Source organism: Opisthorchis viverrini, assembly GCF_000715545.1.
Source record: "Opisthorchis viverrini unplaced genomic scaffold opera_v5_142, whole genome shotgun sequence".
Classification (NCBI taxonomy): domain Eukaryota; kingdom Metazoa; phylum Platyhelminthes; class Trematoda; order Opisthorchiida; family Opisthorchiidae; genus Opisthorchis; species Opisthorchis viverrini.
In genome coordinates, this window is record NW_008751797.1 from 842,136 (window position 1) to 865,901 (window position 23,766).

At 43.1% G+C, this 23,766-nt stretch overlaps 2 protein-coding genes across 2 annotated transcripts; one reads left to right on the forward strand and one right to left on the reverse strand.

Annotated features, from left to right (window-relative positions):
• Positions 1–2,012: 2,012 nt before the first annotated feature.
• On the reverse strand, positions 2,013–20,247 carry T265_06656 (hypothetical protein; the record flags this gene model as incomplete). Its single annotated transcript, XM_009171976.1, has 7 exons — positions 2,013–2,163; positions 2,201–2,217; positions 2,357–2,446; positions 3,091–3,503; positions 10,895–11,168; positions 14,030–14,475; positions 19,977–20,247. The coding sequence occupies 7 exons, from the start codon at positions 20,245–20,247 to the stop codon at positions 2,013–2,015; spliced, it is 1,662 nt and encodes a 553-aa protein (XP_009170240.1).
• On the forward strand, positions 5,676–12,776 carry T265_06657 (hypothetical protein; the record flags this gene model as incomplete). Its single annotated transcript, XM_009171977.1, has 3 exons — positions 5,676–5,817; positions 6,250–6,419; positions 12,642–12,776. The coding sequence occupies 3 exons, from the start codon at positions 5,676–5,678 to the stop codon at positions 12,774–12,776; spliced, it is 447 nt and encodes a 148-aa protein (XP_009170241.1).
• Positions 20,248–23,766: the final 3,519 nt, after the last annotated feature.

Consider the following 23,766-nt stretch of genomic DNA (forward strand, 5'->3'; position numbering starts at 1 on the left):
GCCTGATGAGCCACAAGAAGGGCGAGACCGGTAGTGGGTTGTCGAAGAGTTTCCAGCAACAATATGAGTAATTTTCCCTCAGGGAAGATAGTGCGATATCTAGCACATCATTCCAACTGGAATCTGAGGCGACTTTTGTGCAGCACATTCATTTGGGGAACATCATTGGTGAAGAATTCAACTGGGGTTCAGCCGAGTCTTCCATTAAAATCAAAGTGTCTTGTAAATGAGTTTACTTCGCGAATTTCCCACAGTTTGGGTTGAAGTAAGACATATAATTGACGGGAACTTGGGGACTGGGCCTGTCTGACGAACTCGAAGAGGGACAAAGACGGTCGTGAGCTACTGAGAAGTCTTCAGTAACCATATGAGTAGTGCTTTTCTAACAAACGGACTGGTCTTTTCCCAGTAGAAGACGAGGAACGTGTAACAATTTATCAGGCCCACTTCCTTCCGTGTGCAGTATTTGTATTCGTGTTTGTTCATGTTCACTGGCGTTTATCCACTGGCCCATGTCTGCCATGACAGCTGGCTCCCTTACTAACTGTCAGTTGTCACGTTTTCTTGCCAACGTGATACTGTGCCAAGGTTTCAGCTTGTTCGTACATGCGTCTTCCGTCTGATTTGGCCTTTGGTCTACCCATGGTAGCAAGCAAGTCGGTCATCATATACAACAGGAAAGGAGTACAATTGTCAATTTCGCCGATAACACGGAAGATTGCAGATCCTAAGTCGGTGGTGCGGCATATCCATGTAAGACCAGCAGCGCGAATAACGCAATGTTGGTTGCTGTTCCAGGCTGCTGAAAACCTATTTTCGTGGTTTCAGCTGTAAAGAATTCCAACAGATTTTTTAAACGATTACAAATTTTATAGTTTGCGAAAACAGTTGCCAAAAATAACCGCCAAAGAAAGTGCGTTTGAACGATGACGGTTCGAAGGATTGCACAGACCTTTGTTTTAGTTCACGCTGGTACCCGAGAATATACGTAGGAATTCGCTCCCGTCAACATTACGTTTGAGTTAAAAAGCCTACATGCACAGTTCTACGGATTTACCGCAACAATCTCCGGTCACGCTGACCGATTGTGGCCTATATGCTGTAATTTGCACTTGAATTCCATTATGCCTTCAACTTTGCTTGCTTTGCTGTAGAGCGATTGTCCCGTGGGACGTGATAGTGGATTTCAGAAGTGCGTCAGACACACGCTGCAAGGGAACAATCAGTGGCTGTCAAACCTGCATAAGCTGCCCTTTAGTGTTAGTTACAATGCGGACTACGTGGAGAGTAAGCTGTTCCTTGGTAATAGTGACAGCACAGTTAGTTCTTTCCAGTCATCATCCAGCAGGGCGACGACACCAGAATATTCCAGGTTAGCTATTCAAGTTTAGGATCAACTGGACATCAGGGTTTTGTTATAGTGGTCGTTCAGGGTATACCGTTCGACAGCTAACAAACATCAGTCTGCAAAATTATCGAGATCGATTATAAAACTAACCACGAAGTGTTGGACATTACCATTGTTATCATGGACAAAATCATCAAAATCACCACCAAGAACATCATCACCCGTTCGAACGACCAGTCTAGTTATAAGTAAAGAAAGCTGGTAGTAAACATTATGCATACGGGTATAAATCAAGTTTATTGTGCGAACACGATCTAAACATGCATGGTACCTAGGTGACTTGTTTATCCATTTGGGGTGAGCTTCGCAGAAGATCACAACTATTTCAAGTACCAGTCCTATTAATGTCTCCAAGCACTAGGTCCAGCTGTCTTGTAGCGCCCTTTCTGTGCCTAGCTGCCATGTCACGCGAAGGAGGCACGAGGTCGCCCAAGCCTAGACAGGGGAAGTCGAGTGGCAGAGTTCGGGTTCGAGCCACCGACCTTCCGGTCGGTAAATTCGCGCTCTAACCATTTGGTCCATCTCGCCCCAATCCAAGCACTAGGGTCGTGATTTTGTGTTTTGGTGTGCCTTACTCACCTTACAGCTAAAATTGATCATAACATCAGATGCGCTCAGTTTGGTCCTTCAGTTTTCCATAAAAACCTTGAAGTTCAGCTCTTCCAAGCTGAAGTTTGATTAGGTAATAGGCAAACCGATTTGACTGATATTCGCCCGATTCATGGGAACTGTTACCCAAAATGCATCTGTTTGTTCTGAAATGATAACCTAAACAGACTAAACAGAAGTTACCTCTGAAGAGAAAAGTTCTGTTAAAAAAGATAGATTGTCGAAGGGTTTGTAAAGGGATCTGCGTAAATCTGAGTCACATGGGCAAAAATGACATCGGGTACACATAATTGTTCGCATCAAAAAATAATCCATCGATTAACCCAGTTGAATACCCACCTCTAGTTCGTTAAAGAAAAAATGAGTATCCGCCAAATTGTAGATGAGTTCTTCCATCCGAAGTCCATAAGCGCCTGCCAGTGTAGGATCCTGCAATAAAGGTACATAGTACTTGGTCAACCTTGTTTCGAACTTATAAAGGATGCCTAGCCTAACCCACCCATTCTAGATGATAACATTTAAGCTCACTTGCAGGACGTAGGTTGGCAAATTAGTAATTAAGCCATTTGGTGGTTGATCAGTCCCTCTGCTTTTCGACCACCGAACAAGGCAAACAGGCCAGCTGCCATTTAATCGACGGCAGATAAAAAAAATCCGAGATACCATCACTGAAGTTTATTGTCTAAAAGCTCCAATCATGGGTTCGCGGTCAATAGTAGGTCGCACATCCTTGAGAATGTAACAGATAATCAACAAGTGTCGGAGGGCTTTCTTGCACAATTTGCTTCTTTTGCAAAATACGCAGAATAATAATAATGAATCAAAAACTCCTGGAAATCCCACTAAAATAGCCTCTTCAGTTCGCAAATTCGATGAGTCCGATATGATTTGGTAAGATTTTGGGTAGATATTTCATATAAGTTCGTTGAGGATAATTTCAGTTACTCTAAGGATAGTGTTTTATTGACCTTAGCATAGAAGTCTATCCAAGTGGGTCAGTGGAAGGCTATCCTGCCGACACAGACTGCGTCAACAACCGTATCTTCTAGATTGATAATGACGCTGTCGCTTACTTTGCCGTAGCGGTGAGCGTAGTAGCCTGTCAGCAGGGTGTGGAAAATGATCAGTGTTTCGTCCAAATCCCACACGAATACCCGAAGGGGTTTTTCATCAGCACGCCCAGATGCCTTGCTCACGGTGTCGTCCGGATTTTTGCCTTCCGTGTAGTTGGGTTCAGTGGTTAATGTAGTATCGCTGGGTAGGGAAGTGACATGTGTTGGTGGATGTGCACTGGTAGAAGTGTGATGGAATGATCGTCCTACTCCTGTCTCAAATGGATTGACCATGGACGAGTCTGATGGTGTCGTGTTGTGTAACATGTTGACCGGGTAGTCCCAGTACGGTCTGGGACTGCTGGCATTCTCCAACGGAGACAGGAGTATTGATGGGGCAGTTGAATGGCATGTGACAACACTTTGGTTTCTGTCTGTAAAACAGTGAATTAATAAATAATGATAAATTCGTTAACAGTGAGTGAAAATGGTAAATCAAGGCTTCCTGACTGTCACAACACCCAAATTAACGACTTGAAGTATCACCATCCAAGCCACCTATAAATTTACCAGGGTAGACTTAGACCTTAATGTTACCTCCTGACCCAGTTCGATCAGAAGGAACATTTCGGAGTTTATAGGTTTCAGAACAACACTACGCCATATTAAACCAACGAGCAAGTTTATTTCTCTCCAACGAGTCATGACAGGGATGTACTCAAAACAAGGAAATTCGTTACCGCAATTGGAACAGACTTTCTGTTCCCGTACCGAACCATAAGCACCAGTTTAAGCAGATTTCTACACACTCATATCAGTTAGCTTGTTTGTGTGCTCCGGATGACCAGATCACACAGTAAAGATCGTTCAGCTGTTGCGCCAAGGGCACCACGTGCTTAAAAAAGCCACCGTTGCAATCCACATTCACAAGCTCTCGGCAAACGATAAAACAGTGTGCCCCTACGTCAAAGTGTGCACTTCTGATAAAACTTCAAATGTGATCCATTTACAGTCACGGGTAGGGAAAATCTTACTGTGTATGCGAGAGTGACAATCGCTTGGATCGGTAAAGAGGGGGCTGCGTTCTGAGTATCATGAAAAAGCCTGAATGTGGGTAGACTTTGATTCAGACCATTGCAATTGAGATGCTGTACGCAAACCTATTCCACAATATATCCAACTTCTGTGCCACTGAGTCTTGACAACCCCACGGTTGAAAAAAAATAGTGTAAGTGAACAGGTTTGGGCGGTTATACCTTTTAAGGGAAGACCTTGTTAATGAGAGATCTGAGTAGTGTGAGAAACGCCATTGTGTACGTATGGGTGAGAAAAAACAGTCCAGCGGTGACATATAGGCATGAAAGTGAATCGTGTACCGCACGGACAACTGTGTGGGATATCTGACGGAAAATAGGACCTCCTCCCTCTCTCGAAGACTGTTTTAATGTTATTCAATTGAAATAAGGTGGGAGACAACATTGAATGTAGACAGTTGAATAATTAGCGTTAGGGAACACATTTGTACCTACAGTTGAGGAACGATCTGCGAAGTTCTTTATAAGGAGGGAAACAACACAATGTCGTTTTCATGCATTTATGGGGGTCTAATTATGAGCCGATTTTTGTGGAGGGGAATGGATGATCTCGGAAGAATGTCTCCAAGTTAGCTATGACGGTTTGGGAAGAAAAGCCTCAGTGAACTTTCGTCTACAAATTCAAAGAACTTTAGCTGGGTGAACCGATTAAAAATCACCACTTTGTGTGTGAGTGAAGATAGTACTAAAATCTCATCTTACAGAGGACCATTTCCACCCAGAAAGGGCAAAAATAAGGCCAACCTTTCTCCGCCTACTTAGCCGACACGAAAACTAACCAACTAGCTAACCAGTCAAGGATGTACGGAACGCAGTACAATGAGGCTAATGTAAGATAATAAGATAATCGTTCAGCTGCAACACCCTCCTCGGTGCCTACTGCCATACCACGCGAAGAAAGCGAGAGGGCTGGGATACGGCCAGGTTGCTCAAGCCTAGACAGGGGAAGTCAAGAGGCAGAGTTCGGATTCGAACCACGGACCTTCCGTTCAGTAAATTCGCAATCTAAATACTGAGCCATCTTGCTCCCATGGAAAGTGCAGAAGTAACGCATTACTACAGAAATACCGTCTTAATGAACAAAGGAAGCTATGGAATTGTTTCACGACAGATTCCCGTATGAGCAAACTGAAGAAGGTTAGATCAAAATGTCAAAAAGGGGAAATCAGCAGGGTCTTCCCAAGAATTTCCACAGTGATGGAGAATGGGTTATAAAACAACACTGTTGGATTGCTTTTCGAAAGGTTTTAATACAATACGTGCTCCAATTTCTGGGCAGAGTAATACTATACAGTATATTCTTGCTCAGTTTGCTGATACAGTTTTGCAGTAAATGAAGAAAGCCTCTATCAACTCGGGGAAATCTTATTGAACTAGTCAAATCGGGGCGATATTCAGTTTTAGCACTGCATGCATAGGATGGGGATTATGGGGTCAACTTTGATAACACACAAACCCTACGAGATCTCAGTTTCAACGCACAGGGTTGCTTTTGAATTAATAGAAACCCATATGACCCTTCAACAGATCGGACAGTATTATCCGGATTGCTACATTAAACAAGGGCAGGTCAAGCACGACCCGCTAATCCAACTTCACGGCTATGAAGCATCCCTTGACCAGTCTGAAGACACCAGCCTTGCAACCATATTAGGTAATTTTCGTCTACGGTTTGACTGTGCTTATATTTCCGTCATTTCAACAGCACGCAAGCTGTGCAACACACTATTCCCATGCGCCTCCTGTCTCCACATCATTTATGGGGAACGAGAACGACCAACTCGTTTCGGAAAAAAACTTATTTAAGCAGCAAAATTGGTTAGATGGCTAGACCCGTTTTTACACCCTAATCCAATAAATAAGTGGTTCCCATGAGTGATATGAACGCAATCAAGAGCAGAGTATATTATGGTATACCGAGACAAAACTACTTTATCCTTAGCTACACGGCGATACCGATATGTTCGCGGAGGAGAAGGGTTTGGATTGTTGGAGGATGCAAGAGCAGCAAAGAGCTTGGAACGACAGAAACTGTGTATGCGCTGAGGTTTGGTTAAAAACATGATCTAGTTGGATCTCCTTTCAGGTTTGCTAATTAACCAGCTCATTGGTGTCCATAAAAAGAAAGTGCTGGAGGTGGGTCCTGCTAGCGTTGCCCGCTATGATAACAGCCTGAGAGTGGTGTTAGACACAACCGTGGAGGGAGATTCTTTCAGGAACTCGTTTGGTGAGTCTGATGCAATTTGGGAGCGACGTGTAAATACGTGATGAAGACTTCGCGAAATCTGAACCGTAATCCCGTTACCCATTCAGCACCATCAAAAGAACACTGTAAACGAAACTGAGCAGAGAGTGCCCAGTTTGAATGGGATACCTCTACCATGCTTCGCATTTTTCAGTACGTGATTCAGTCGAACATTTTAATTAGCACTCCAATGTGACATATACATGTTTTGTAGAAGCTATATATGGTAGACAGTGAATCACGTGCTCTTATCCGCATCTATCTAGAAGTGTCTGTGCCTTTTGTGTCTACCCAGGTTTCATCTAGCTTCTTACCCACGTCAATCCTGTTCGCACCCAAACTTGTCCGTTTTACACCACTGTGCTGCTTTTGGGTCGTGTTTTTCAGCCTCGTACTAACGACATACGTCAGTTTTCCAGACAGTTCAGCAGCCCACTTGCTATTACGATAATCCTTGTAGAACCAACTGTAAATCGTGGATGATAGTGGAAAAAGTTATCCAAAATCGAGGGATCCAAAATGTGAAGGATTGTTGTTCAGTATAATGGCAGAAAACAATACGTGTCAACCTGGGGCGAGTTCACTAATTGAAACAGGAAAAAGGACGGATTCCAGGGAAGACCTTATAATAAGGTTAGTTTGACTATCATCTGTGTTGAAACGTGGACTAAATAGCTCTGGAACACAAAATTGAGTGTAGATTTGAGAAAAGTCAGCACTTTTACTCGTGATGCTCAAACCGATGTTATGGGATCCAATTTGTATCAATCTTCTAGGTGGGCGACAAGAGCTGTTCACGTGGGAAATTTTCGTCAGACTTACTTATAATCGTTCGGCACCAAAAAGCCTGCAATAACACACCATAGACCACCCTAGAGTTACAAAACTTTCAAAATTTAGGGTTTGAACATACCACAGTAAATCCTGGTGGGAAAACGGTAAACTAATTCCAACAGAACTTCGCCTTCTGATGTACAAACATTTCCCACTCACCCCACAATCAGGGCGAATGTCTATCAGGACCAAATGTGTAACGATTCATTATCAAGCACAAAATAACACAGCAACAGTTTGGTTGCCACTTTGTCTGACCTGGTTCTGTCGGTTGAGCGCTGCAGCCCTGATATCGTTACAATTACCGTCTAGCACACTCCAATATTCCCAACATCGGTAGGTGCCAGGATAGGATGCAGAGAGAACATTTGCAGCGTACCATCCCGTCACTGTGTAGGTTGAGCGGTAACGGTCGTAACTAAGACGAGCATGACTGTTATTGCGTGGCGGACCAGTTCCAGTGAAGGCACCTACCCATTCGATTCACCAAACCGTTCTTACGGATTTTTAGCGACAGTCGAACCAACCGTTGTTTGTACCAGCAAGGCTGTTTTATTGGTTCAAAAGATTTCTTCGATTGAAACTATGTATGCGAATAATGTGAAGCCAGCAGAAGTCTTGACCTACATCTAGCCTTGGTATGCGAATAATGTGAAACCAGCGGAAGTCTTGACCTACATCTAGCCTTGGTTGCGAAGTGTCACGAAACACTCGGGATAAAAAACAAAGATTTTGGTGTTGAAATCCATTGCTCAAGTTATTTTTAAAGGCAATGGGCCGATAACTTTTAGCAAGCATTAAACATCCCCTGCCAAGACTTTCTAACATTGACTAGTTTGTCTTAACCAGACGGAGTCAATTCGACTAAAATGCATAGTCCCACCGTTGCACCCATCATCCAACTGTATAATGTCTGAATAGATGTCAAGGGTTGAAAGTTAAAAGCCTGTTGTTCCGTTTGAGCTACAGTCGATCCTCACTAGTATTCCAATATAATATCATCCAGGAAGCCCTTGTACATCAGGTCTCTTAACATACAACACATGCGAATGTGCCGTCACAACAAACGAGACAAAAACGAAGACAGCGCGATGACATCTCTGGTTTTAAGTTTAGAGGAAATTTCCTGATACATCGTGCGAGAATGACGGCAGATTGATCGGAGCGTTTATGGGGAAATGGCACCTCTACAGGGTGAAGTATACCCCCTTACAAAAAAATTTAGACATCACTATTTAATTGAAACGAGTTCTATCAAGACAGCATTTCAATCGCAATTCTAACCGAGTGTGAATTCAGCCTAACTCTTTACTGCTTTGTTAAAAGCGGCGAAACCACATTTTAAACAACTCGGTTCCCTGCTGCTAGTGGTCAAAGAAGTTCAGAATTTCATAAGTAAATCACCTGGTTTGTAAGGAAGGCGATCGAGTGAGAAAACATATTTCGGAACGGAAAGATCTGAATAGAGTAGTGAATGCACCTTTAAGTAAGGGTTACCGAGTTCCATGAGCAAACCAGTTTGAATATTCTGAAAAAGAACTTTCTCATTATACAGGTAGTTAAAAATCAAGCAAGAGAAATGGAACATGCTTAAACCTGAGAAGCAGTTCACTACCGACTTCATCCTGAGCGGTCGGACGCAGTAGGTTCGGTCGCCGTTGAACACGGCGATATCGTAATCGTTCCTGAAGAATCCCAGCACACGGGCTAAACCAGTAAAACATACTGGTCGATATTTTCTAAGTACGCAAGAAAAAGTGCTCCAAAACACAAAAGCTTTCATTTATGCACTATGTCAATTACAAAAATATTTCTGAAGGATCGATGAGTTATGGCTTACTAGTACCCACCCATACCGACTTTCATCAAGGGCATGGTCGGAGTTTCTCGGGAGCGTTAGAGCTAAGTTTGTCAGGTGAAGTGCGCAGGATGATTCCAAACCGCAGGACTTGGTAATCGGCTCGTGTTCCACGCTAACATATTTGAATTCCGCTGCTGGAAACAGGTCAGTGCCGCTTTTTACTTTCAGTATTTTCATCTAAACAATTCGAATTGTTGATTCACAGGTCATACTTCTTATTTTTCGCATAATCAAAAACCAGATATCGACAGAAATGTGTCTTGAGCACCTCTCATTCTAAATTTGTGCTAAAAAACCATCAAGAAGAAAACAGAGATTTAGTTCTTGCAGAAAAATATTGCTTTTTAGAGAAGCAATAACTTTTGGTACATATTTACGTGCAGTCACGCAGCCATATGAAAGAAGGCGGTTTTGCGCTGACCAGCAGGTTCGGTAGGAAATGTGTCTGGAAAATGTCCCTCTGATACATACAAAAATGTGAAAATTGTCTGAGCAAGAAATGCCAAGTAGCGAAGCGTAGTGATGCCCTCAGAGGCCGACCATTATGTTTGGTTCGCGCAGTGACTTCTTGCAAGTTTTACACGAATAAATCGAAAGGTTTTTGTCAGCTTTTTGCCTTCGCCTCGATCCTTCAACCTCCCAGCGCACTACATATGAATAGGCACACTCACTGAATGACTTTGACTTCCCTTGAAGTGCGAAAATTCCGGTACAGTCTTTGCAGTTCCTGCTCTCTGTCAACGAAGTACATTGGTCTAGTGGATGCTATTCTAATTCCTCCACAGATCTCTTTGTATTTTTCTCCACTATTGATTAAAGGCCCTGTCAAATGAGGATCAGGGTTGGTTTATGTTCTTGCAATCACCTGAAGAATTGAACCCAGTGCGCTCAAACAGTATTGCAGACCAAAACTGTTTGATAAGGAACTCTCAGTTAGCTGTTCGCTGCTTCGTTAAATTATCTTATGCCCGGGTCCATAACATTTCTGAATGAACAGAGCTCAGCAGAACAAAACCGGAATGGAGCAGCCCGATAATCTAACTCAATCCCCAGCTGGTCTTGTCAGGTTGAGGGTGACGGAGTTGGCATCAGGAGGGATGAATAGATAGAATTTGCTGAAACACCAGCAGTCTTTAGTGGTGAATATAGACTTGCCATCTGAAAATTATGGTTGCGTCAGAGTTTTCAAACAGACTATATCGATCGAAAGTGGAAAAGGGCAGACCTAAGCGCATACCATTCTCATGACCCGGTTTACGGTCGGACATTTTCCCGTATGAGGTTTCCCCATAGGGGTAGATCGTCGTAAGTGTCCAGCAAGGCCACGTTTAGTGGACACTTATGAATTCATTCTAAACCACAGATGAAGATAAAAACAAACATTTTATGGCACTGCCAAGAGAACGTGAGTGGGATTCGAGGAGAGAAGAAAACGAAGCAGGGGGTGAGCAAGATTTTTTTAATCACGGAGTCAGACAGCACTAGGGGATCAGGTTTCTCGGTCGACTGAACTGCAAACCACATTGGCGTGATCGACGAAATTAAAGGGAGCTAAAACTATCCGTAAATTCAGACACACAGGCGGCGACTCCAACGAACTTCCCGAAAAGTCACCGACCCCTGGTTTTCTCCGTAAATTTCCGATTTGTATCAAGCCCGCGAAAATTCGTTGGGTGGGAAATACAGGTTACTGGTTATAGCGAGTGTGTTTTTCTTCTTATCAAACAGGGAGGGATGTCATCGGGTGGCAAAACTATTTGCTGCCCCACATTAATAGTAAAAAACACTCACCATCTATTACAGGATACGTGAAGTTTGACATCGGGGGAATGAAGGTCGCTGCTGTCTTGGGATGCAAATGTGTGGCTGGCTGGGGTTGACATACCAGGTCAGGTGAAATGAGGGTGCAAGAAGCCAACGACAGAGAAGGTGGAGCATGTACGGCGTTGTTCTGTGAGTGGGTGTACAAATGCTCTGAGATGGAGACGGCTATTGACCTGGTGTGTTGACCTGCATAATCCACCCGTGAATCAGGATCTTCATCGATGTTTTGATTCAAGTGCAGCTATTGAAGCAAAAAATGAAGTGGCACAAATACACAAAATAAAGCTATTCAACCCAACTCTCACTAATTCAACCAAATTGACAAGCCCCGCTCACTGTAATTAAGGCCTCCGGTAAAGCTGTGCCGCATGCCTGTCCAACAAGTGAGTAAAACGCTGCGGAATTTAACAAAACATCAATCAGCTGATTTAATTGCTTGTATGTTAGAGCTCTCACAAGCCAAGATGCTCCAGAAGCAGCTCTGGAGTAGCTGCTGTAACCGAATAAGCAAAAACAACTAGTATGGTTTAACGGAAGGGAAATGAAGCCGAAGCAGACAGCCGAACGAAATCAGCTCCATTAACTTTTATTTCTTAGTCATGTGATGATTACTCTACAGTGCCCTTCTAAGGAAGGTTTCGGAGCCTGGTTCTGAGTGAATGATAACCAGTTTGGTAGATGAAGCCCACTAATTTGAATCTGGGAATTGTTGATATATTGCAGCGCCTGTCTGGTAATGAAACGGGGTAAATTAGATTTTCGTGTAACAATCCACGAGTCTGGCGCTCTCGGTGTAACAAGCTACTGACTCGTCTTCGGGCTTGTAAACGTCCAGCTTGTCAAAGCTACATTGTGGATGATTCTCATTATGGATGTGACATTTACCGAAGCCATGTATTTAGATCCAAACATACATTCATCATGTAAAAGTCTGGACCATTTATCCAATAACTATTCCGAGACATTGTTGATCTCTGACGACAATATTTACAAAGATTGAACCATAGATCTGATTTAGATGCTTTTGCTTCGCGGCGAATAAGACCTCTGATTGGCTTACCGATTTTCAGGCCAGAAGCAAAAGCACAATTAAAACCAACCCAAAACGTCTGGGCTGCAGGCATCACTAGAGGCTAGAAAAGCAGCCTCCTGGCAAAATCCAGCAACAAATTCACTTTTTTCCAGCTGACGACGCTACCTAGTGCATCCGATGTTGCGGTAAGCGTTAAGTTGTCATAACGACTTAACGATGTGCACTATCATATCATGGTGCATGTGCATCCGTAGAGTCGTCTACTGTTTGTAGCTTGTATGCTTGCCCAGTGTTCATGCTGGGGCGAGGGAGAGGGCAGAGTATTCACTGGCCAGAAATCGCTATAAATGATGGATAGATAGGGATGCGTCTTTTAGCTCGGGAAGGTTTTAATCGCTTAAGTGAGGAACTCATGCATGTATGCTCGTGGCTGGCAAATCTAGGGACAACTATAGTTCCGGTAACTCATCACTGGACATCAGAATGATCAACCCCATAATCATCACGCCCCTGTCAGTGAATAATTGGTGGTTGCAGACAATTTCAACCAGGTGTGCAAGATGAGGTTGAGAATGTTTCATGTTGCTATTTCCCGCTGACATTCTGGTTGGGGCGCTAATGGTGCATTAAAGCTTTTGTATGAATGGGAACAGAAAGCTATAACAACAACAACGGCTAAAGAAACCAACCAAAAGTAATAATAATGACAACCGTTTAGCCGTACTAACCTTTCGACGCCTGGCTGCCATGCCACCCGAAGGAAGTATGAGGGCTGAGATTTTGCCGGGTTACCCCAGTCTATACAGGAGCAGTTGAAACGAAGAGGTTAAATTTGAACCATGGACTTCCCGATTAGTAGGTACGCCTCTTAACTAGTGAGCTATCTGCACCTCGAAGAAACCAACTGAGAGAAGCCTTTCATTTTTCTACATCAATAATTTCGTTTGTGGCAACTTTTGCCCAGTATTCTGTTGCCATCCAGAACTACAACATTTCAGGCTTACATATTTTGAATGCCTCTGGTAAAAATATCACAGCACACTCTTGCATGCCCCAGGAAGATAGACAATGCAGATAGTGCACCCTTCATCAGGTAAAGCACTCTTTGGATTTGACCTTCGCCTGTTTGGTGGAGAGCCATGTGATTATGTCATGCACAAAGCTACCAGTTGAGCAAATTCACTCTGAAGCTTGACTCAGGTCGTACATCTTTTATCTCTATACTTCGAAGTTTGTGGTAGTCTGAAGGTCGGAAGGCACCATCAACATTGTTCCTTAACGGAACATTATTGTCAAGACTCATGAAGACTCCTCGACGGCTGACGACCGATTCCACGTTTCTTGAAGCTCGCCAGGTAGGTCAAGCCTCCGAGTTTCCATCAATCTCCTATTCTAGTTAATTAACATTTATTCTCCTAATTTTTCCCTATTTAAATGGTCCCGCCCTTTGAACAAACACTCCAAGGGACCGACTGGATGAAACTATTTTGCGATGTGGTGTTTTCGTTCACTTTTGGAATTCGCTTCAATCGACTAACAAATATGTCTTCTCCCGACGGCGATCGCTCCAGAGAAAGTCAACTTTACCTCAATTGTATACTACAGGGGTTTTCATATGACGAATATAGTCAAAAGTAAACTGACTAGAAATAAATAGCGACTCCCATAGTTGGGTTGAGGCAAAGCATGCTATGGCCTGGGCGTTTACGCTTAGGTTCTTCATGTCGACATGCTAACCACTATGAAACAACCTATTTTAGTGCGTACCACCACTGCTGCTGTTGTCTTGCCCCAACGTGGCCAGGACATTGAGATCTCCGTAATTTCCAAGCACTTTCAACCATATTTGATGTAGAAAATTCAGCAACCCTTCCAAAATAAGCTTTACCGAAGGCAAGCCAGTCTCAGGAAGACCCCACAAAGGCATTGTCTGTCAAAGGTGATGTTGGTGTGATTCAAAGGAAGTTAGTACGAAGAAGAATTCAACGCTTTATTTCTCCACAGGCTTTCTAAATGGTTTACTGTATTCGGCGTACTAGGTATAAAAGAAAAGATGATTTTTCACTTACCAGCTGATTGCTTGTGGGCGTGTCAAGGCTAGATGAGGAACGACTATCTTCCAAAAAAGCGTTCGCTTGAAATCCGTTGTTGCTCATGACATGCTCCGTTAGACGGCTCCTATCGGTAGCACTGGTGAATGCGTCGTGATTCGACTGAGGCAGATCGCCGCTTTCTGTGGCAGCGATTATCGTAGATTTGTGGCTTGAAGTCAGTTGCTCAATATGATGAATTTTTGCGTCCGACTGTTCATAATTATGCTCGACTGAAGGGTGCAAGAAGATTGGTGCCTGCCCATAAGTTGGTGGACTGGAAATATCCAAATGTCCCACTGGACAAGGGTGCTGAGAACCGAAAGAAGGCTGCGTATCTTTCCACCAGAAGTACCCGTTGTTCGAAGAATGAATCACTGTTTGCGGGTGGTCGTCTAAAGTGTTTCCAGTCAAGAAAAAATTAGCTGAAAGCTAGAGGGCACCATAACATTTCGGCCTCAATATAGACGTTTTAAAACCAGTTCTGGTGGTGAGTATCAAAGGAGAGAAATTTCTTGTCCAGTTTAACACAGTTACCATGCTCTCGTTTGGATTTTCAATGCGACACACACCAAATGTGAAATAAGTGAGTCATCTTGAAGGCAACTGATTGAACACATTAACAGCGCTTTCAGATGCAAGTGTTGATCATCCAGGTGAGAAAGGCTAATGGAACGTCGCACACGCCTCACTAGAGGGATGTGTATGCTGTTGCTATACCTCAGTCTAATGGATGAGGCAAGGTCTTGAAGTGGATGTTCGTCAACAGGCTTGTTGCCAACGGACCCGCCCAAACAAACAGGTCTATTGCTGGCGATGATGGGAAGCAATGAAGGACCGAAGTGAACAAACATTGCTTTCAGAGGGCTTTGAAACACAGTGGGGTTCATCTACCGAATACGGATCGAGCAGTTCTGAGCGGTATCCGGATCAGAATTAAAACGAACCCCGGAAAACTGATTCGACATAATAAAAATCTCAATGGTGGTGGCGAGTGAAGATGATTTACCAAGCGAGCAGAACACGGCAGATGAATGATATATGATCGACCGCATAGAAGAACCTATTTCACAAAGGATGGAGTCCTTAAACCCTCACAGCCCTTTTGCGAGACAAGCCACAGTGGGATGTTTTGTAAACTAAGATGCTAGCAAATGTTGGACACTTACTGCCTAGCTTGATGATGCGCATTTAAAGTAACATTGATATAAAATGCGTTTGTCTGGCTTTTGGGTTGATGAAAAAGTATAAGCTGGCCGGATTTATCACATCTTCTTGGTGCGCTCTCGGAAATTTTCCGAAAAAGACCTTTCTAAACACAAAGTGTCACTTACAAACTAGGATTAACTGTGAAGAAGTTTTAAAGTTAGCTGATAGCTGCTAAAGGTCGATTGGACTACCATCGACCACTATCAGGAATTTTCATTGCTTACTACTTCAGCAGTCCAGAGCTGCTTCGAGGCTTTTCGAATCGCCCCTGACTGCTTTTTAGATATAGATAATAACAGTTCAAACCTCAAGTTGTCCACTTCTTCAGAATAAAGACCCACACCATGCTCCTCTTTAAACACACACTGTAATGACTCTCCCTCTGACTCCAAGGCAAAGAGCGTCCGTAAAACAGCCGTTTATCCATCCGAATAATAGCATTGTTATTAAGAAAGGAGAACTTGACATGATTTGTCATTTTGGTGTAAGCTCTGGAGTATGTTGAGTATGGTTCCAACCAAAGTGCGAACTATCTTTATGTAACACATTCAGTTAAAGCCTGGTGTAAATGAAATTCAGTTGTCTCCTCTGATGAGGTCCACAAGAATGGACTTGCTGTTTCTCATTTACAAACAAAGAAGTGATGCCGCATGTGTTGGTAACAGGGTAGTTAGTACCGATGGAAAAACTTCGTTTAAATCTCTTAGCCGGACGAGAGACTGAAATCTGTTTAACGAAATGATGGGCAACAATGGTAAGCGGGTGCGCCCTTGCTATCTTATGCGTAGATGTATCCAATATCTTTAAAAATGAATGCCCATGAATAGGACTCTTTAAATTGCCAAAACAACCCATTATTACTAGAAACCATAAGGGATGTACATCATGCAGGCTTGAAATCACAAGATAAACTGTCCCAACAGACCGAATTTTGTTTTCCACACCACTGGGACTATGATTCCTGCGACCTCCATTTGAGAGGTCTCAGATATTAAGATTTCCCTCTTCAAATATATGTTTTGATCTTACACAGGCAACCGGGTAATGACTTGGTTATTGCTCAAATTGACCATAGACCACCCCGTTTTCTCCCTACTAGTCTTGGGACTATTGTCGATAAGATTCGAACCAAACGACAAAACACAAAGTAAGTTGTATAAAGCAAAAGAACAGGATCAATGAGATTGCTTTCAGCTTTTTAACCTGGTCATGAGAACTACTGAGCGAAAGTAATCGAAGCGGGCTGGGTGGTTCAGAGTGATAATTAGGCGGCTCAGCGTGTTGCACTAAATCTTTGAGGAGACGTAACAGTTTTGGTTGTTGATTCGATCCTAAGCAGACCCGTGTTACTAAATCGGCTGGTCCCAGTAGAAATACAATCAAATTTTCTAATTGCGCCCCATGCTGAGAAACTCGTGTCGTACGTTTTGCTAATGGGATGAAGAATGGTGGCAAAGATACGTAAGCGGATATTTATTCGAATGAAGCACACACCCTTGATGCAAGCTTGTATAGTTTCATACATCACACAAGAATTCTTCAGCTTTCAAAGAAGGATTATTGGCGTTCTGACCGGGGGACCTTTTAAAAAAGTTAACACACAAACGGATAGGATGGCCAATCATTCACCAGAAATGAAGCAGACAGATTTCCACACCTGTGGAAATGATTTTGGCTCGAAAGTTAGTGGAAGAAAGTGATTACTTCAGAATTCACTTTGTGGAACTCCGGTTGACTGCGAATAAAAAAATCTGTAAGACAGGGCGACAGTTTTTGAGTCAGCTGACCAGCAACAGCGTTTTTAACCAAATGCGCTTCTTCCAGACAGGAGCCTTCTGTTTTCATACAGCTTCATGTCAGTGCCCGTCTCGACTAAACTAACTTCTGTGTTTGTTTCTGTCTGTCTCATATGGCGTTTGTGGGATTGAAGCACAAGCTTGCATGGTTGTCTATCGTATGATACAAGTTCAGTGGTCCTACCATTCGATTTCCCCCCTGACGTGACGTTCCCCCATTGTCTCATAGCTGCTGACGAGGATAAACCTGTGGTTCCCGAATAGTATGAATTCACTTGTGCGCTTGTGTGATTGTGCAGAACAGTAGTTGCGCCAGATGGTCATGGTTTTGGAGGACGAAGCGACGTATATTCTGACTTAGGTGACTGATTATTGTTATTCTGAAACGAATAATCGAACACTTAGGCAAGCAATCCCGCCTTATTGCAGTTATAGTTTTCCTACTGTAATAGAACACACAGTAAACTTATGAAATTAATTTCTGAGCAATAACATGATAATCACAGTATGATTGCTGCCAGCTATATGGTCTCTCTTTGTGTGATGGCTGAAGTAGCCATTTTGTTACAGAGTAGGTTCGTATACTTTTGCACCAGAATTTACGCAGATGGCTAAATAACTTCATTTGCTAATTAATTTGATGCACATTAGACGCCCAAACGAACCCCAGCTTATTTGCTTATGTAATCATATTGTCAAGCACAAAAGTTTCTTTAGGACTAGGGGATACGAAGCCCGGGTTATTGTTTTGTTATGGGTTGACAGTGATTTCAGAAGGTGCTATGTGCTCAATGATGCTGAAGACATCTTTCAACACACCTTTCACGCAGGTGACCTCGTAAATATTTACAAAACAACAGGAATACCGGTTCAGTTGATAAGCGATAACTACCCCAACCCGGCCAATTTAGACTACATTCATAAATGCCATTGTGTGTGTGGGAGCGAATGCATAGTTAGGATAGAAAAGTGACTGTCTGTGAGCATTTACAGAAATGGCTGTTGGGACCTGTTGGTAGACAACCCAGGATATTAATAATTAATCAACTGCATTCAATCTGCACTGGAACGCCGGAGTTATTTCGGACCGATAATCGTTAGAAAAGACAATACTCCACGCCAGGCAGAGGCGACTTTGGCATCCAAAAGGAAAAGGGTTCAGCCACGTCTCCACCATTACAAAGCTACTGGCCTGAACTTAAATATTTACCCCATTTCTTTTCCCTTAAATACTGATGCCCATCGTATCTCGTCCCTTCGTTGTGTCTGAAATTTGATTTGCAATTCTACTATTTGGCCCTACTTATTTGATCAGACCATGATCCCATGAATAAGTGTAATTTCCCTGAAAGAACACCAATTGTAAGGTCCCCGATAATCCACCACCAGTTTCTGAGTTTCCCTCAGCCTTTTGCAACCGAATCCCAGCTTGATCTCCCGTTTCTGATATTCTTCAACTGAGTGTCCTGCACAAACGCCACTTATTGTTTCATTTCAAAGATATTGAAGTATTTTCTTGTGTTTGGCTATTGGCTAAACAGTCCCTGCATAACTGACGTGATAAGAGCAAGTGGCGGATCGAAACGTCGTGGACATACATGTTCATCTAATCCTACGGGAACTTCGTTTGTTCCAAGTACCTGTTTTAAGAACAGAACAATTAAATCAAAATACTCTGTTATGGTAAAACTTGGGTTATTATACTGCATTAGCGCCACCCTAAGAGAGGCATACATTGTGGAAAGGCATATGAAAAGAATACTGGTAGCTCAGGCTGTGCAGTTGGTTGGTGGTTCGTTCCTTGAACCGGAGTTATGGGATCTATTTGAAGAGAAGTCACCTCCAAATGAAGACCGATTTCCACGCTTCTCACAGCGGTCTCTCTCAAAGAGACTGGTAGTCACGCAATAATTTTCCAGCTGATATTAGCTCAGAAAATGAGTGCGACTCCCAGGTTCATAAATATACGCTCCCTTTTCGTGGCATGACTTCTGAACGCCGTGCAAACTGTATCTGCTGTGTACAATGTGGTAAGTGTAATAAAACACTGAAAACACCCAGGCCTCATAAGTGTAGCAGCATATGGTGCATGACATTCATTTTTTGTGTTCCACTGATCATCCAGTGTTACACCTTATTCGTCCCAAGCATGTTCGCGCTCTACACTACAAGTTAAGTCACTAGTGATAAATGTTTTGTTTTATTCGGGTCATGCCTGTCAAATTCGTGGTAATTACATGCACTAACTTCCTAGCCGATTGTGAGTTTTCTTCTCCGAATCTATGCACAATCATGTCAGAATGTACGCACAAGTCTACCCGACAAAGCAATAGTGAGTTCAGGAGAAAGTGTTGCCTCGTAACATAATATGTGAGCTACATGCGGGCTTAGACTATTCCGACCTATTGCGTTATAAGTCCAAATGCCGTGACTTACGCGGTAGTAAAGGTGTATGCCCGTGAACGGTTCCCGGGATATTAAAAAGGCCCATATGAATGGTATGCACACATCAGCTCTAACTGGTACTTTGACAAGCGGAACAGAAAATAAACACATCCCTATCGCTTAGTACGGCACTTTCCTAAGCAGCTTCTTACTGCACCACCTTCCAGACCACTTTAAAACCCATTTGATATAGTCTGATTTAAAGTGACAGTTGCTCCTATGGTCCCTTTTCATCTTGGTCCCCGGACAAGTGAGTTAGTTGGTCTGATGTCCACAATCGTCAACTTCCCAATCTAAGTCCTACACACTTGTTATTCGAATATTTGGTACAAAGAACCTCATGCTTATACTTAAAAATAAACCAACAGATGGTCATCTCCGAACGTGCAAAACAATGGCCTGTAGGTGATCAAGAAAATTTTAGGTCTGCAGTCAACACAGTGCGCTTAGGTGTACATTAGAGACTAGTAACTCACAGGTTTGGTCAGTGAGGCCCATAGAGTCGGATGGATCCAGGGAAAAAGGGAATCCTGGCAGATCGTTTATAACCGAGGTGCACCCATGCGTAGCATTCTGACAGTTGGCAACTGCCGCGCCATCACAACCTTGGTTCAGTAGCATTCGAGTAGCTGTGGCTGTTTCACTACTGCTGTCCCGCAGAGATCCGTCATTCTTGCATCCACTGGAGTACTTTGAGCGCTTTGAAGCAGGCTCCCCTTCAGTAACGTCAGCCTCATTACATATCATGAGTAGATTGTGAAATTCAGCTCTGTCAATCTGAAATTAGTTATTCCGGGCAGAGGAAGAACCTTAGACAGCGCCTTTGTTGATTGGTTGTTGTGAGAATAACCGCAGCCGATGCAACCAATCGTCGAACGATGTTACGGTCCAATCACTTTTCGGTGCTCGTGTTCTGTCCGTAGATCACATCTCGGTGCATGTCGGTGGCATGTACAGTAGGAGAGCGAGAATGACATGGAACGAGTCTGCCGTACCATCGGACTGAATATCGTGTCCCCATCTTTAGGCTTGGAGCAGCCTTTCCGTAGTCCTGGTTAACCAATGAGGAAGCACCAAATTATTTTCTCTGGTTTATGTCCTGGGTACAATCGAGATTTCAAATCTATTCACCTCAGCTGTCATATAGGAAAATATTATTTGTGGAAACAGTCAATATCTTGAACCGAACTACTAAGGTTGCGATAAATGCAGTGGGGTAGTAAGAAAGGTCAAAAGGATGACCGTAAAATCGGCCCTGAGTTAGCGCACCTTTAGAGGTTGATATAAGTGTGGATGAAATGCAAGAAAAGTACCCAGAAAGATTACTATTTCTTGACTAGCAGTTTCCATTCTACACGGAGATATATCTGGTGAGAGTTTATTGGCACTCTAGATAACGTAGTTGCCATCCATGAATGTGTCATGTCAGGACTCAATTCCTACAACCGAATCCAATACAGAACCGGGGATGTAACTCGATGAACACGTTTTTTCAAGTGCTACTTCTTTAGTTTTGCTCTGAAAGGACTGAAGGAGACGAACTAAATAAATCTAACTGCAAACGTTTTAAAGACGTGTGAACTCGACTAAAAGCCTACACAAATGACCTTGATGAAATTGCATGGCCACTCTAGTTCATCACCTCAGATTAGCTGCTGGGAGACGGACGACGACTAATTTCGGGGTGGGGATCGCATAGACTTGGAAACTACCATAAGCAAAAAATTATAAAAAAAACGCTCCTTAAGGTATGCCTTTCGTTCACAACCCTATATGGAGTTATGCATCTGCTCAGATATTGTCATTATTGCAGAGGACCAGTTCTTGCGTAATCTACGGATATATGAAAACCAGTGGCAACATAAACAGCGTTGTAATTCCGGAAACTCCCAGAACCCACTAAGTAGTACTAACTGAAGCCATCACTCCATAGCTCTCTGGAAGCACCACGTTACCCCGTTCCGCACCACTTCAGTCAGACGTATCTATGATCTTTCCTCGGTTCAGCTGTCTGAAGCCATCACTCCATAGCTCTCTGGAAGCACCACGTTACCCCGTTCCGCACCACTTCAGTCAGACGTATCTATGATCTTTCCTCGTATGCGTTCAGCTGTAGCACCCTTTCGGTGCCTAGCTACCATGCCACACGAAGGAAGCACGAGGGCCAGGTTACCCAAGCCTAGACAGGGGAAGTCGAGAGGCGGAGGTCGGATTCGAACCACGGACCTTCCGGTCAGTAAATTCGCGCTCTTACCACTTGGGCCATCTCGCCCTCTTTCCTCGTATAACTCCGGTGGGGAAGTAGGGCCTGAATATGCTGTTCAAATATACAACGCAGTAAACGGAGTAATATCCTTTTGGATTTCTCAAACCATTTCTCAACCTTAGTGTTGGACTGCATTAACGATTCGCCGTCATATGAAAAAAAAGTTTCTCAAGGGTTAAGCTTCTACCTTTCTTTTGGTCATATTTAGCTGTTCCGCGGAGGTAGAGTTCGACAGAGCACCCACAAGGCTAACTGAAGAAGTATCTGACAGTGCTAAACTGTCATGACTTTTGTCAAGGCCTCACTTTATGATGCAGTAGCGGATTAACGAACCAGTGAAGTGATTCTTCTCGAGTTTACTTACAAAATGGACGGGCGTTTTGACTCTGGATTGTGGTGTGGCTGGATAAATAGTTTGTTCTCATTGGGTCAAACTTTTGTTGGATCTGTAGCGGTCACTCACTAGATCACGCGCCAAAAACACTCAAATCACATGACAATGCCTATCCAACTTGCCAACTTAGCCGACAACATATACACTAAAATTTACCATCCATTTTTGTTTACGCGTCACGCACCAGGCTTGCGAACCTCAACCACATCAGGTCAAGTTGTATTCATGTTCGTGCAATTATCAACACGAATGGACATCCCCCTCTTCACACTGCATGCAACTCGGCCCAAAAGCACACACACCGGACAGGAATTTCACCGAGTTCCACAAGTCTCCACGGACAACTACGGCGTACGTATAGCAGGAACTCTCAACAGCTGTCCTCAAACGATAATTCACTTTTTGGCTTATTCCCTTCTTGTATTGTATTTATTTTTATGAAATGCACTGAACTTTTGTTATCATCATCCTTTTAGTAAAACAGACATTTCTTAGTGCTTGTCACCTGATAACCAACCTAATTACGTTACAACCAGATCATCAACAGAACCAGCTTAAGAAGACCAACAAACACGATTGGAGATATTTATGGCTGCATCTGAAAAGAAAATTTGAAGACTATCGTAGGATATCAGCAAAAAATCAGACATCTCATTCTTCTTAGAATAAGTACTGACGCCATACGAGCCCATGTTAACTTCTCCTAAGGAGTATTACCAAAAGATCACGGGAAACCTTATCAAACTTTGATTCCTGTGTGGGTTTAAATGATTTGGAGCTCCTGCACATAATGCCATCTATGATGATCTGTTTAGGGCCAATTTAACATCTTCTAAGAGTGCATTACCACTTGAGAGACCAGCAATCATTATTAATGTACACCACATTATCGCCTTAGTTTCGGTTAATACAACCAATATCGTGCTGATAGATTTGATACGCTTGTGTGTTCCCTTAAAGCATCCAATCTCTCGCAAATTTAAAGGGGTCCGTCCTTAGCTAATTGAGTCCTTTTCTAATTCTCTCCGTGTGTACAACCATCATCAGCAAGGCGGATTCTCTGACCCTCTTACCACCACAATAACTGTTTTGATGTTGACGACACAACGGAACTGAATCAGGTAAAAGTGACCTTCGAAAAAATAAAACGACAGGGAGGCGTTTATTTTAGCACATTTCCTTGAAAAATCATCCTTGACCTTGAATATCGAATGATGAGAAAGTTTTTCACATAATTTTATAATACACCCTGGCCTACCTTCACTAGATGTGAAAAGATCTCCAAAACTTGCATGCTGGTTGGGCCCAGAAAGACTCTGGCATGTATTGCTACAAAAGGCACTCAGAAGATCTCTGATGAGAGAAAGTCCACCACGCCCAAACAGATACATAGATACATATCCAAGCATGTTGACTGAAAATGTGTTCATCGCCCGCTGGATTTCAGTTTCCATAAAATTAGCTATCACGATTGATAACTGCTTGCTGATGCGCCCTCGTTTTCATCTCTAGCAGTGTGACGCTTCCTACCGCATTTTGGTTGAATGTAGAAATCACGCGGCTCAATGAACAAAAAGCTGATGTAGGAACTGTTTTAAGATAGATT